The 12117-nt window shown below is 64.0% G+C and overlaps 2 protein-coding genes across 3 annotated transcripts in view; one reads left to right on the forward strand and one right to left on the reverse strand.

Annotated features, from left to right (window-relative positions):
- The window catches only part of LOC122383379 (cation-independent mannose-6-phosphate receptor-like), a 43094-nt gene that overhangs the window by 29076 nt on the left and 1901 nt on the right, over positions 1–12117 (forward strand). For both annotated transcript variants that reach the window (XM_043369721.1, XM_043369722.1), the window contains exons 23-24: positions 11085–11184; positions 11911–12083. In XM_043369721.1, the coding sequence (XP_043225656.1) occupies positions 11085–11184; positions 11911–12083 (273 nt within the window). The remainder of the gene's footprint in view (positions 1–11084; positions 11185–11910; positions 12084–12117) is intronic.
- Positions 818–5936, reverse strand: LOC122383380 (protein toll-like). The gene is made up of 2 exons (XM_043369723.1): positions 5744–5936; positions 818–4860 (listed from the first exon to the last, which is right to left on the reverse strand). Exon 2 carries the CDS (start codon positions 4790–4792, stop codon positions 1463–1465), a length of 3330 nt encoding a protein of 1109 aa, XP_043225658.1. The 5' UTR covers positions 4793–4860; positions 5744–5936; the 3' UTR covers positions 818–1462.

The raw sequence follows: 12117 nt of genomic DNA on the forward strand, positions 1-12117 counted from the left end.
AGAGCTGAGGAAGACTCAAGTCGCATCACTTCGGGAGCTGAAGAGCACAATTCAAGGCTTTGCCGACAGTCTGGACGCTGAATATGAAAACGGGCTGTGAGGCACCTCCGGACACGTGCCGAAACGGTGCATCAAAAGAAGGGGCGGATATGTGGAATAGGTTTGAGTGACGGTGATATCGCTGTTATATAATCAAATGTCCAACAATTGCGGATGAAATGATATGCAAATTTCATTAGAAAACATTGCTCTTATGTGCATTATGACCTTTTACTTTTTGACACTTTTAGTGAAACACCCTGTAAGCTGGTGATCGTGGCGCACTGTTCTCACGGGCGGGGTCACGTGGGCTGCAAGCCTCCCATGTGACTGGTCGTGGGACGGGCCGCCCTGGCTGCGGTACTGGCCACTGCCCCGGCCGGACGGAGCGGAGCCGGTCGGCGAGTGTGAGACGGGACGACGGCCCGCCGCTACGGGAGTGCCCGTCACGGCCGACCGTCCGCGCCGCGGCGGCCGGCACTGTCAGTAAAGTAATCTAGGCCGGCACTGCTCCATGCCATCAGCACTGCCTACCTGGGACTGGAGCAGGTAGGCGTCCGGTGGAAATTTCCTCCCTGCGCCTCCGTGTGTGGGGCTGCAGCTGTCGTTAGGGAGGGAGTACGAGGCAGTTTCTGCAGTCTCCCGTTGCTGCTCTTTGCTCGCTGCTTGTGCTTGTCGTCTCTGTTCGTCATATCAGGTCACACCGCTCCGGCTCCAATGGCGCCCCCGATGGGATGTGGTATCGTGGATGTTACAGGACGCTCGCATAGGTGGCGGCTACTTCTTGTGGACACATTTATTGAACGGTGAACGGCGATCATGGTCTGTACAAACAGGCATATGAGACGCATTGAGCATCACTGCGAAATCAGTCGGTCACTGCGAATACACTGCACGACGATATAAACACGGAATCACAAGTGAATGGTGGCCGCGAGGGCCCCCGTATTTGTACACCAGGAAGGGGCGCCGCCATCGGTCGGGCCGGCGAGTCCTTATCGACACCGGCGGCCGGCCGTCACCAGTAGATGTGTATGCAGAGAGACGGCGGCCGGCCGGCCGGCGCGCGCTCGGTGGGCCTCTCCCCTGCACAGCCACCGACATGGCCGGCCGGCGGCGATAGCGCGCGCCACAGCGTGGGAGGGGCTTCACCCGCACCACATCCTGGCTGTCCGAGCGGCGACCGACGCCGACTGCGCGCCTCGGGCAGCGGGCGGCGGCTGGACTGACCAGCTGGTACCGGCGCTCGCGCGCTCCGGGTGCGCGCTGCTGGGACCGGGTCAGACTGAGATCGGCGGCGTGTCCGGCCCCGGGGAGCCTCCGTGAGCGTCACCGCAGGCGCCAGACGCCGCACTCGGTCACGGCGCTGCCGCCCCCTTTGGTCGCCCTCCGGCCCCGCTGGCCGCCGGTGCGGTCCTGCCGCCTAGACAGCGTTGTCCGCGGCGCGCTGCTCCCTCAGCCGACTCTCGGAGATGGTCGGCAGCTTGTCGCCGACGAAGCAGCCGTTGAGGTGTCCGTCCGGCGGCGTGGCCGGCATCTCCACGGTGGGCGTGACGGCCGGCGTGGAGCCGGCTGAGCTCAGGCCGCCTGCGCTCAGGATCAGGCCCAGTTTGTCGGAGGTGAGTCGCCGGCGGCGGGCCGACTTCTTCATGCGGCGGCCCTTGTGCGGCAGCGCGTAGCGGAGCCGCTGCCAGAAGAGCGGGTCGCCCCACTGCAGGTACGTGTTGAGGCTGATGTAGGAGCGCAGCTCGGGGTCCATGGCGGACGGCTCGGGCAGCTCCCCGTACACCACCAGGATGACGCGGTTGCGCCGCTCGCTCAGCGCCTGCTTGTGGGCGGTGAGGAATTCCATCCGACCCCAGTCGCTCTGAATAAAGTTCTTGGACAGAACGACGATAACGCGGCGCGAATCCTGCACAGAGTCCTGGATCTGGTCCGCGATAAATTCTCCGGCCAGCCAGTCGCGGAAGTGCAGACACAGCGTGTATTTGGGGTCGCCGCGCTCCAGCTCCGGCACGAGCTGTTCCACCACAAACTCCTCGTCCAGGTGTGAGTAGCTGACGAACGCGTCATACTTTTTGTCCGTGTCGAGCTCCTCCTCGGAGACGAGCGCCATGCAGAGGCCGTGCGCGTACAGCCACACCTTGATGGTGTCGCGGTAGTTGTAGTAGATCACGGCGGCCACGAGCGCGCACATGGCCAGCGCGGTGGCCGCCACACACGCGGCGATCACCATGGCCAGCCGCGACGGACACACCTCGTCCGGCTTCATCTCGAGCAGGGTGCGGTTGGCGCTGTCGTCGCACCGTACCGCCGACACGTCCTGCACGGATCCGGAGCCGTTATTGGCGCTCAGCAGCACGAAGCGGTGCAGCGGCAGCAGGTCGCAGTCGCACCGGTACGGATTGTTGCCCAGCCAGACGCGGGCCCCGGCCTGCTGTAGGTGGCCCAGCAGCGGCTCCGAGACGTTTGTCAGGTTGTTGTGGTCGAGTCTGAGGAGGCGCAGGGAGGGCGGCAGGTAGGTGACGGGCACGCTGGTCAGGTTGTTACGGCTGAGGTGGAGCTCGGAGATGACGGCCGAGGTATTAGAGAGGTCGGTGAGCCGCCGCAGGCCGGCGCCCTCCAGGTGCAGGCTGACGTTGTAGCCCGCGATGTGTGGCAACACGGTAGGCAGTGGCGCGCCGGCCGGCAGCGCGGCGCACGTGACCAGCACTAGGCGCTCGCTGCGCTGCTCGCTGCACTGACAGCCGGCCGGACAGTCGTCGATGAGCGGGCAGAGCAGCTGGTCGGCCGAGGGCACGCCGGTCAGCGGCTGGCCGGCCAGCCGGTCGGGGCCGGCGCACTGCAGTCCGTCCACGTCCAGCCGGAACAGCTCGTCCAGCTTATCGCGGTGCGCCGCCAGCGGTCCCGTGCCGGCCAGGTAGTTCCACAGCGAGACTAGGTGGCAGTCACAGAGCACTGGGTTGCCGCGCAGAACGATCGTGTTTGGCCGGCGTCGATCGTTGCTCATTACGGCCGCCTGCACCACGCCGAAGGGCTCCAGCGAAACGGTCGTGATCTGGTTGAAGCTGAGGTCAATCCGTGCGTCTGTGCACAGGAAGTTCAAGTCGTTGAAGGTGATGTTCTTCAGCTGGTTGTTGCGCAGGTCCAACAGGCGCAGCTGCATCAGATTGATGATGACGTCGTCGGTGATGCGGTCGATGCGGTTGTTGGCCAGGTGCAGCTCCTGAAGCTGCGGCATCTCCTTGAAGGTGGTGCCGTCGAGCACCAGCTGGTTGTGATCGAGCTGCAGCAGGCGGAGGCCGGTCCGCAGTCCAGCGAACGCGCGCGGCGTCAGGAGCGTCAGGTTGTTGTGTCGAAGGAAGAGCCGCTCCAGGTGCGGGGTGGAGGTGAACAGGTCGTCCGGCAGCGCGGCCAGCCCGTTCCGGTCCAGGTAGAGCGTGTCCAGCTGGCCGAGGCCCTGCAGCAGGCGCGCCGGCACCCGCCGCAGCCGGTTGCCGTGCAGGTCCAGGTTGCGCAGGTTGGAGAGGTCGGCGAACACAGTGTCGGGCAGCGTCTCCAGCCGGTTGCGGTCCAGCGTCAGGTTGGCCAGCGATGTCAGGTTGGCGAACAGCGTGGCGGGCAGCTCCTCCAGGCCCAGCTGGTGCAGCATCAGCATGTCCAGCTTGGCCAGGCCGCGGAACACGCCGGCCGGCAGTCGGCGCAGCTGACCGCCGCGCAGCGTGCCGCCATTCATCAGCAGCTTGCGCAGCTCGGGCGTGCCGGCGAACAGGCCGTCTGGCAGCGTCCGCAGCGGGTTGTCCTCCATGCGCAGCGTGTGGAGGCTGTGCAGCGGCGCGAACACATCCACCGGCAGTGTCTCCAGCTCGTTGACGTACAGATCGAGCCACTCGAGCCGGCCCAGATCGCGGAAGTGGCGGCGTGTCAGCTGCCGCAGCCGGTTCTTGCCGAGGCCGAGCTGCGTGAGCTGCGTCAGGCCGTCAAAGAGGCCTTCGGGCAGCGAGTGCAGTCGGTTGTCGGTGAGTCCGAGCCGACCGAGCCGCGGCGTGTGTCGGAACAGAGCGCCCGGCAGCTGCAGCGCGCCGCCCGTCATCGTCAGCGATTCCAGCTGGCCCAGCGACGCCAGGAAGTGGTCGTGCAGCTGGATGCGCGACACCTCGGTCAGCTGGACGGTGGTGGCGTTGACGCCGTCCAGAAAGTCGCCCTCGATGGTGTCGTTGAGGATGGCGTGCGAGGCGACGGTGAGCCGCTGCAGGCCGGTGACGCCCAGCCGGCCGAGGAAGTCTGCCAGCGGCCCGGCCGGCAGCAGGCACAAGTTGAACACAACCGTGTGCACGGCGCCCAGCCGCATGCCGTACGTGAACAGGTGGTCGTAGTGCTCGCGGCGCATCCGCAGCGGGTCGCACCAGATGACGATCGAGGCCGGCGACAGCTCCGTCGGCGCCACGTACGTGAACCGGAACGTAAAGTCCAGCGGGTGCGTGCAAAACAGCTTGAACGAGCCGGCCGGCATCGCCTCGCAGAAGCACGCGTCCTGACGGTCGCACTGCGGCTTCACGATCTCGGACGTCGAGCTCGCCCGCTCATCTCGAGCCTCAGCAGTGTAGGCGATCTCGGATTCTGCCGCCCTGACCGACCCAGCCCCGTCTTCTACGACGACTTCTTCCAGCCCGTCTCCGGCCTGCGGCGCGGCCCCGACGGCCACCAGCAGCACCAGCAGCGCGGCCAGCACGGCCGACCGCGGCGCCACCATCTCCGGCGCTCCTGTCGGCTCCGCGCTAGAGAAGACTCCGACTCGCCTTTGCTGCCTGCATCGCCCGCCTGCAAACGACACACGACGGTCAACAGCAGGAAACGCCGGGGGAAAGCCTCAAGACACAATTTACCTATCTGCTCGAAGCGGAGCACTTTTGTAGCAATATTTATGTTCACTTTGCGTGACATCGGCGTGCTGGACATTCACACGCGGAAAGTGGCCGGGATATCGTCCACCCGATCAGCAGCACCTGTCCGCGATGCGGGTCGCATGCTTGGACAGCCGCCTGTCAGCCGCCCGCTGCCCGATGGCCGCTGAGTCTGCCCCGACTGGCCGGCTACCGTCACTGACTGCTCTACTGTCGCCAGTCCAGCGCCCAGGCGGCCGCCTCTCGGGCGGTCAGAGCGCAGACGGTCCCTGCTGCGCGGTCCATCGCGTGACGCGGCGCCACTGAGCGCTCGGCGGCGGTGGTCCGCCGCGCTGGCATGGCTCGATCAGAGTCGGAGCGACGGCTTGTGTGTATGTGTGCCCTCACAGCTCTGCCCCGTCTGCATTCAGCCGGCCAACCGCGGGCCGACCGCCGCTGCCGCCGCCAAACTAAACCAAACCTGTTTGTTTTTGTTTATCCAAGAGTGCCAATTACAGTGTCATTTCTAGAGATGTACTGGTGCTTTCTCACTAGTTGAATGTGTTACTTATTGTGAATAGCCCAGTGCTGTGTTGGTAGCGTGCTACCAACACAGCACTGACAGTCAAATGTGGTGCGCCGGCGTTACACAGGGCTGCGTCTGCGCTCCGCCGCTGCGGGGTCGTGAGCGGCGGCGTCAGTGGGCCGTGAGGCCGCAGCCGCGCCAGCTCACGCTCCCAGCGGACCGGGACGCGGCGGGGGCTGACGTCACCAAGAGCTCTGTAGGCCGCCGAACGGTGCCAAGTCGACCGGCGTCTTACCTGCGGTGACTGGTGCGGCGCGGCCTGTCCTCGCCACACAGCAGCACTCTCCGCGCACTGACTGCCGCCACAGCACCCGCTCTGTCACCAGCGGCTGAACTCGCTCCGTCACCAGGGACAGCGCCCGTCACCAGTCGGCCGACCCGCCGCCGCGCCGCTCGGATCACCACTGCGCGGCGAGCGCCGGCCGGTGCCGCCGCGCCGTACGGGCTGAGCCCGGCGGCCGGCAGGCGGCGCCGCGGCCGGCCGTGTGGCCGAGAGGCGGGCCCAGGGCCGCGCGGCGGGAGGGCCGGCGCGCCGCACTCCCAGGCTGTCGCCCCAGGGGGGCCGGCCACAGGTGCCGCGTTCGTGGCGATGCTGCAGGTCACGGTGCGGTCGGAGCGGCGCACTCACCGCGCCGAGAAACGCCGTGGTGGCGCGCCGGCCTACGGGAACGGCACGGGCCCACGGACGCCCCTGCCCGCTCCTCTAGCGGCACGTTGAAAAGCGCAACGAGCCAGTCACGGGCCATCCCGGAGCTTTCTCAAATTACCAGGCGTTAAACTGATAACTTGCGGTCTCCTGTGCACTTAATGTCTTCTTGGACTAGCAGAGACTTGCAGAAATGTTTCCGGCTCCGATATATAAATTTAGACTCGGATATGGCGTGTAATGAATATGGCAGCACTGACTGAATTTCAGCTGCTGAAGGTAATTGTTTAATCAAAATGTTTTTTTACGCCTTTCAGTCTATCGTATACCTATTGACGGTCCCAGGAATCGTTTTGTTGGCTAAGGTCTATGATACGCATTTGGCAGCACTGGCATCACTGTATGTGCAACTTACCAAATGACGTGAATGGAATAGTACGCGGCACTCCATAAGATTAGGCAGGTGTGTGTCCACTCGCTGTCCCGGCTGCGCCGGTGTGCTCCGGCTGCGGCGTCTACTGGTGACCCGGCGGAGTCTGTCGGTAAGCCGGTGTTCTGGACCGCACCCGCGGCGGCGGTGTCGCTCGCGTGAGAGCCGCTCGGAGCGCTGCCCTGTCGGCGCGGCGCCGGCCGATCATATCACCGCCGGGCGCCTCTGCGGCCGGCAGTTCCCTATGTAGATCACCTTGGAGCTGCAGGCCATGTTCCGCGCCGCGCCGACCGGAGCTGGCCGTGCCCCGTCTACGGAGCAGTTACCGGCCGACCGGAGCCACCAGGCCACGAAGCAGTTACCGGCCGACCGGAGCCACCAGGCCACGTAGCAGTTACCGGCCGACCGGAGCCACCAGGCCACGGAGCAGTTACCGGCCGACCGGAGCCACCAGGCCACGGAGCAGTTACCGGCCGACCGGAGCCACCAGGCCACGGAACAGCCGCCATTTACGACATATAAGTGCTCCACAGCTAAGGCTGAGTCCTCATTGACTGAACACTTGCCTCGTATCCGTATGAATATGATAGACTGGGTATTAGTCAAATGTAAGCTTATGTCTATTGTCACCATACGCTGGGCGAGAAGTGAGGTAGCAGGTGTAAGTGGACCAGTTGTAGGTGTGGAGCATCGCGTCTCTTTGCAGTGACAGCAAAATGCAGCCATCGAGCTATACACGGTTTTGTCGAAATGAAAAATTCCTAACATGCCCTGGGACGAAGGTTGCATCCACCTATGCTGATTTCAAAACCCGCCACCACCCTTTGCTTTTATTGTTTTTCGTACAAAACAGCTATAGTCCTGTTGGGCTTTCCGTCTTTTTCTTCCCAACATCTAGCACCACGAATATGTGGGCCCGCCCTGCTCCGGGTCAGTTTTAGTCCCGTATACCTACCTGTCAGGTCGTTGGGCCACGTCCCATATTCGTGTATCTAGCAGCCCAATGATGTTGGCGAATCCGCGGCTAGAGCCGGACGCTGGCCGGCCCCGTGTATGGCGCCACCGACGCCCAACTCGCTGGCCGACTCCGCCGGCAGCAGATGCGGCAATCGTGCCGCTCGGCAATGACCCTCGCAATGATCCTCTTGTCCTGAACGATCGGAACGGGATGGGTCCTCCATAGACCTCTCCCATAATCCTCCTCGAAAGCGTTGGCACGCCGTTTCAGCCGATGAGTGCTATAGCGCCGGCCGGTGAGCCGAGTAGCGGCTGCGCCGAGCAGTGCAGCGGCGTGCTGCCGCGGCTCGGCGGCCGATGGCAGGCTGCGCTGCGCTTTGTCTGCCGGCGTGGCCTTGGTCCATGGCCGGCGGCGGGGTCAGCGGCGCGCCCGGCGCCGCCGCGGCAGTGCCAGCAGCGGGCGGAGGACGGGGAGGGAGCACCGCGCCGTGCACACTGCACACAGGCCGCCGGTACACGGCCGGCCCGTGGTCGCCGCGGCGCGGTGCCGATGGTGTGCCGGCGGATAACGACTGCTGGTCACGCCGCTCCGCTCCTGAGCCGGCTAATCCGCCGGGTCTGTGTGCGGACTAGCCGGGATCATCTGCTGTTTTTGCACCTGGCACCACAGAGGCAGAGTTTTCATGTAGGGCGCTGCAGCGGGCCTCGGCAGCCTGCGGCGCCGGCCGGCCGGAGATCTGCTGCCGCCGAGCCGGCCGCGGCCCGCAGTTTTCCCAGTGCCTCCGATATGTAGCGGCAGAGTTTTGTGGCGGCGCCGGCGCCGCGGCGCGACTGAGCCGGCGATACTCATCTCTGACGGCCGGAGTGCCGGCCACAGCGGTACTGACGTACGGTACCGACGGCACGGCAGCGCTGCCCTGACCTTGGAGCTGCGCCCGGCCGGCCCAACACCGCCGCGCCGCAGCGCGACTCATCTGCCGCGAGCGAGCCTCACCGGGAGTCGTGGGGTGCTACAGACCTACCTGAACTAGTGGCACGGTACACCTGACCACACTCTGTACAGTCAACGCGGCGACGAATCATTCGTCAATTATTGGCTCCGGGATTGCGCCGCTTCTGGGTGCGGCTCGCAGATTAGGAGGCAGGTCGTCCCGCTGCGGGCTCCGGAGCGGTGATGCCGGCTGAGACTCTCCAAACACCGCGGGCTGAGAGGCCGCAGTGATGTCACCTCTGCCGAACGCGGTCGGCTGGCTCTCGGTAAATGGAGCCATCACCAGCCGGTCGGTACTCTACCGATCTGGCTTGATTTACTGGCTTGGATTTCCATCGCTCGTGGATTACCTGTATCTGATGAGATAAGTATCTGTGTTTCCCGAGCCGTGGCTGCAGCGTTAAAACGTTCCGTCCACCATTGAACTTGTGCTATGGTCGCCCGCAACCATTTGTTTGGTGGTGAGGGGTAAAAACTAAAAATGTTTGACAGCTGTGAATCTTCCCAAAGTATCCCACAGCGACTCGTGTAGGTATGACGCTCTGCACGCTGTATCCGCCCCTGACGCTCCCATGATTAGCACCAACGCGCGCTTGTGGCGTACGTTAAGCTGTGCGGTCACTGCCGTCTGTGCGGTGTTGTAATTGAGGGACGGTTCGGGGGGGGGGGGGCTGTGCGGGGCGGCTACACAGGCAGCCCCCACATTCAGGCGTGTGTACCGAGCCGGCGCGAACAGGCCCCCGGGCGTCCGTGCGCGGAGCCCGCCTTAGGTGTCCGGCGGTGCCGCAGGTGTAAATATTGAGGACGCTCTCGCCGCTCGCCACCAGTCCCACTCCCATGCTCGCGCGCGGGTTGTCCTCTGCCGGCCTCCAACGGGACGATGTGACCCGCGGATTGTGGCTTGCAGTCAGGTGTCGCTCACCTGTCGCCGCCCTGACCCGGTCACTGCGAGGCGGAGTCAGTGCAGGCGGGACCCGCTCGGTGCGGACTGCCCCGGCCTCCGTCCCGCTCCTCTCGGTGGCTGACCCACACCCGTCGCACGGCTGCCGACCGCGCTCTGCGGCGCCACCGAGTGCTGCCGTCGGTGCACCGTGCCCGAACGGCCGGCTCCGGGCGGGCGGGACGCGCAGTCGCGTATTGTGTCACTGGAGACGGCTGGTCGGAGGCGACTGGCGGGTGGCTGCCGCTGACTGACCGGCAGAGGTAGGTATGACGCTCTGCTGCTGTGGATGTGGTGAGCTCGCTGCTGTGGATCTGCCAGCACGACGACAGGCAAATCCACAGCAGCGAGCTCACCGACCGGCAGAGACGCAGCACGACGACAGGCAGATCCACAGCAGCGAGCTCACCGACCGGCAGAGACGCAGCGCGACGACAGGCAGATCCACAGCAGCGAGCTCACCGACCGGCAGAGACACGGCACGACGACAGGCAGATCCACAGCAGCGAACTCACCGACCGGCAGAGACGCAGCACGACGACAGGCAGATCCACAGCAGCGAGCTCACCGACCGGCAGAGACGCAGCACGACGACAGGCAGATCCACAGCAGCGAGCTCACCGACCGGCAGAGACGCAGCACGACGACAGGCAAATCCACAGCAGCGAGCTCACCGACCGGCAGAGACGCAGCACGACGACAGGCAGATCCACAGCAGCGAGCTCACCGACCGGCAGAGACGCAGCGCGACGACAGGCAGATCCACAGCAGCGAGCTCACCGACCGGCAGAGACGCAGCACGACGACAGGCAGATCCACAGCAGCGAGCTCACCGACCGGCAGAGACGCAGCACGACGACAGGCAGATCCACAGCAGCGAGCTCACCGACCGGCAGAGACGCAGCACGACGACAGGCAGATCCACAGCAGCGAGCTCAAACACGATACCGGTGGCGCTCATGAACTGTCAGAGCTCACGAACTGTCGGACACTCCGGGTCATTTGATACCATTTCACTCCAAAGGTCAAACTCAGGATGTTTGCATTTGTCCCGGAAGTGTTGATATGCAACTGTATCCTGTGACCGCCAGCGGCCGGCCTCGGTCCCCATATGGAGGTCGTCCTCCAACCCGGGCTTACCCGTCTGACCTCAGATCGATGACAATGCGCACGTGAGGCCAGTTGGATGCCAGTTGAAGTGAAAAGTTGAACTAACATAGATAGTAGATACAATATCCTGCGAGCTCTCTGCCCGACAAGCGTCACCGCTCTGTCACTATCAATGATACGTTGTGACTTGTGACCCAGTACGGTCACTGGCCGGCGGTCAGGGCTCAGTGGAAACAGTCACCGTCAGGTACGGAGGGTAACCTCCCGTGGTGACCATCGTCCAACAAACGCATGGGGCCCATCTTGAGGTGATGTGCTAGTGTGTCCTGAAATATCATACCTCATGCGTTTTCACCGAGCTGAGCAGCTGCGCATGTCCTGGCCTGTCGTCGTGTGCGCCTGAACAACCTAGGCTCTGCCAAGGGCTCTGCAATCTGCATTCTGCACCCCCTCTCCTTTCTGAGTGACATCACGTGACCTCTGCGCCTGTCCTGTCCGCCAGCTGACGCCGTGTCACGTGACGGCGGAGTGGCGCTCGGCGGCGGTGTGCGTCCCGGGGGACGCTCCGGTGGCCTCCGGTCCGCCGCCGGTCCGCGGAACAGGTGGGTACCCGCTAGAGCCGTGGCGAAAGGTGATTTTTTAACCAGACTCGTCATCTAACTATTTGCAGGTATCTTTAGTTGCATCAAGTAAAACACGCTTTTACAACTGGGAATAGGAGTTACAAGCTACAGTGTGCAAGGAAACATAACATGGCAAATGTTTTCGTTCCATTCGCTTCATATTTTGCAGTACCTACCTATGTAAGAAGTATGGTTTATGGTAAGACCCGGTTGGACCCGTCAGAATATTTCCACGAACCGGTCTTGACTCTTGACCCATATGGGTCCAGACTGGTTCTATGGACCGGGTCCTCGGGTCCACATTTTGCCAATTACAGTACCCGCGGGCCGCGGTCCCAGCGGCCCGCCCGCTGCCGGGATGAGTGGCTCCCAGTTACGCGCTGTGTTTAGTGATCAGTTGTGTAGTAGATACTGCCGGGCCGGGTGTTGAAGTGTGCCTTTCATTATGTATGTGTGTCTGGTCACTGTATCGTGGTGGCTGCTGTGGTCACACCCCGCTCTATAGCCTGGAGCCGCCACTGAGCCGGCGCCGGTATCGTATGCAGTCTGGGCTGTGGCCGCCCGGGCCACCGCCGCCCCGCTCGCTGAATACAGTTCTCGGCTGGTACTGGTGGCGTCTGCACCCTGGGTTCATCAAGCCATAAGCAAGCACACAAACAGTCACTGTCGCTCGCTCGCCGCTGACCGCCGTCCCCCGGTGCGTAGGACACGCTGTGGCCTGGCTGACGGTGGCCGCCGTGGCCGGCGCGCTGGTGGCCTTCCTGTTGGCGCGCAGTCGGTGGCGCGGCTGTGCCTCCTGCGCGTGCTGCCAGGTGTGGGGCGCGCTGAGGCGTCAGCTCCTGTCGCCGGGCACCCGCGCCTCGGCCCACTACCGGCCGGTAAGTCCTGACACACACATACACTGACACACCC

This window comes from Amphibalanus amphitrite, unplaced genomic scaffold, assembly GCF_019059575.1.
Source record: "Amphibalanus amphitrite isolate SeventyFive unplaced genomic scaffold, NRLGWU_Aamphi_draft 000162F_arrow, whole genome shotgun sequence".
NCBI lineage: Eukaryota > Metazoa > Arthropoda > Thecostraca > Balanomorpha > Balanidae > Amphibalanus > Amphibalanus amphitrite.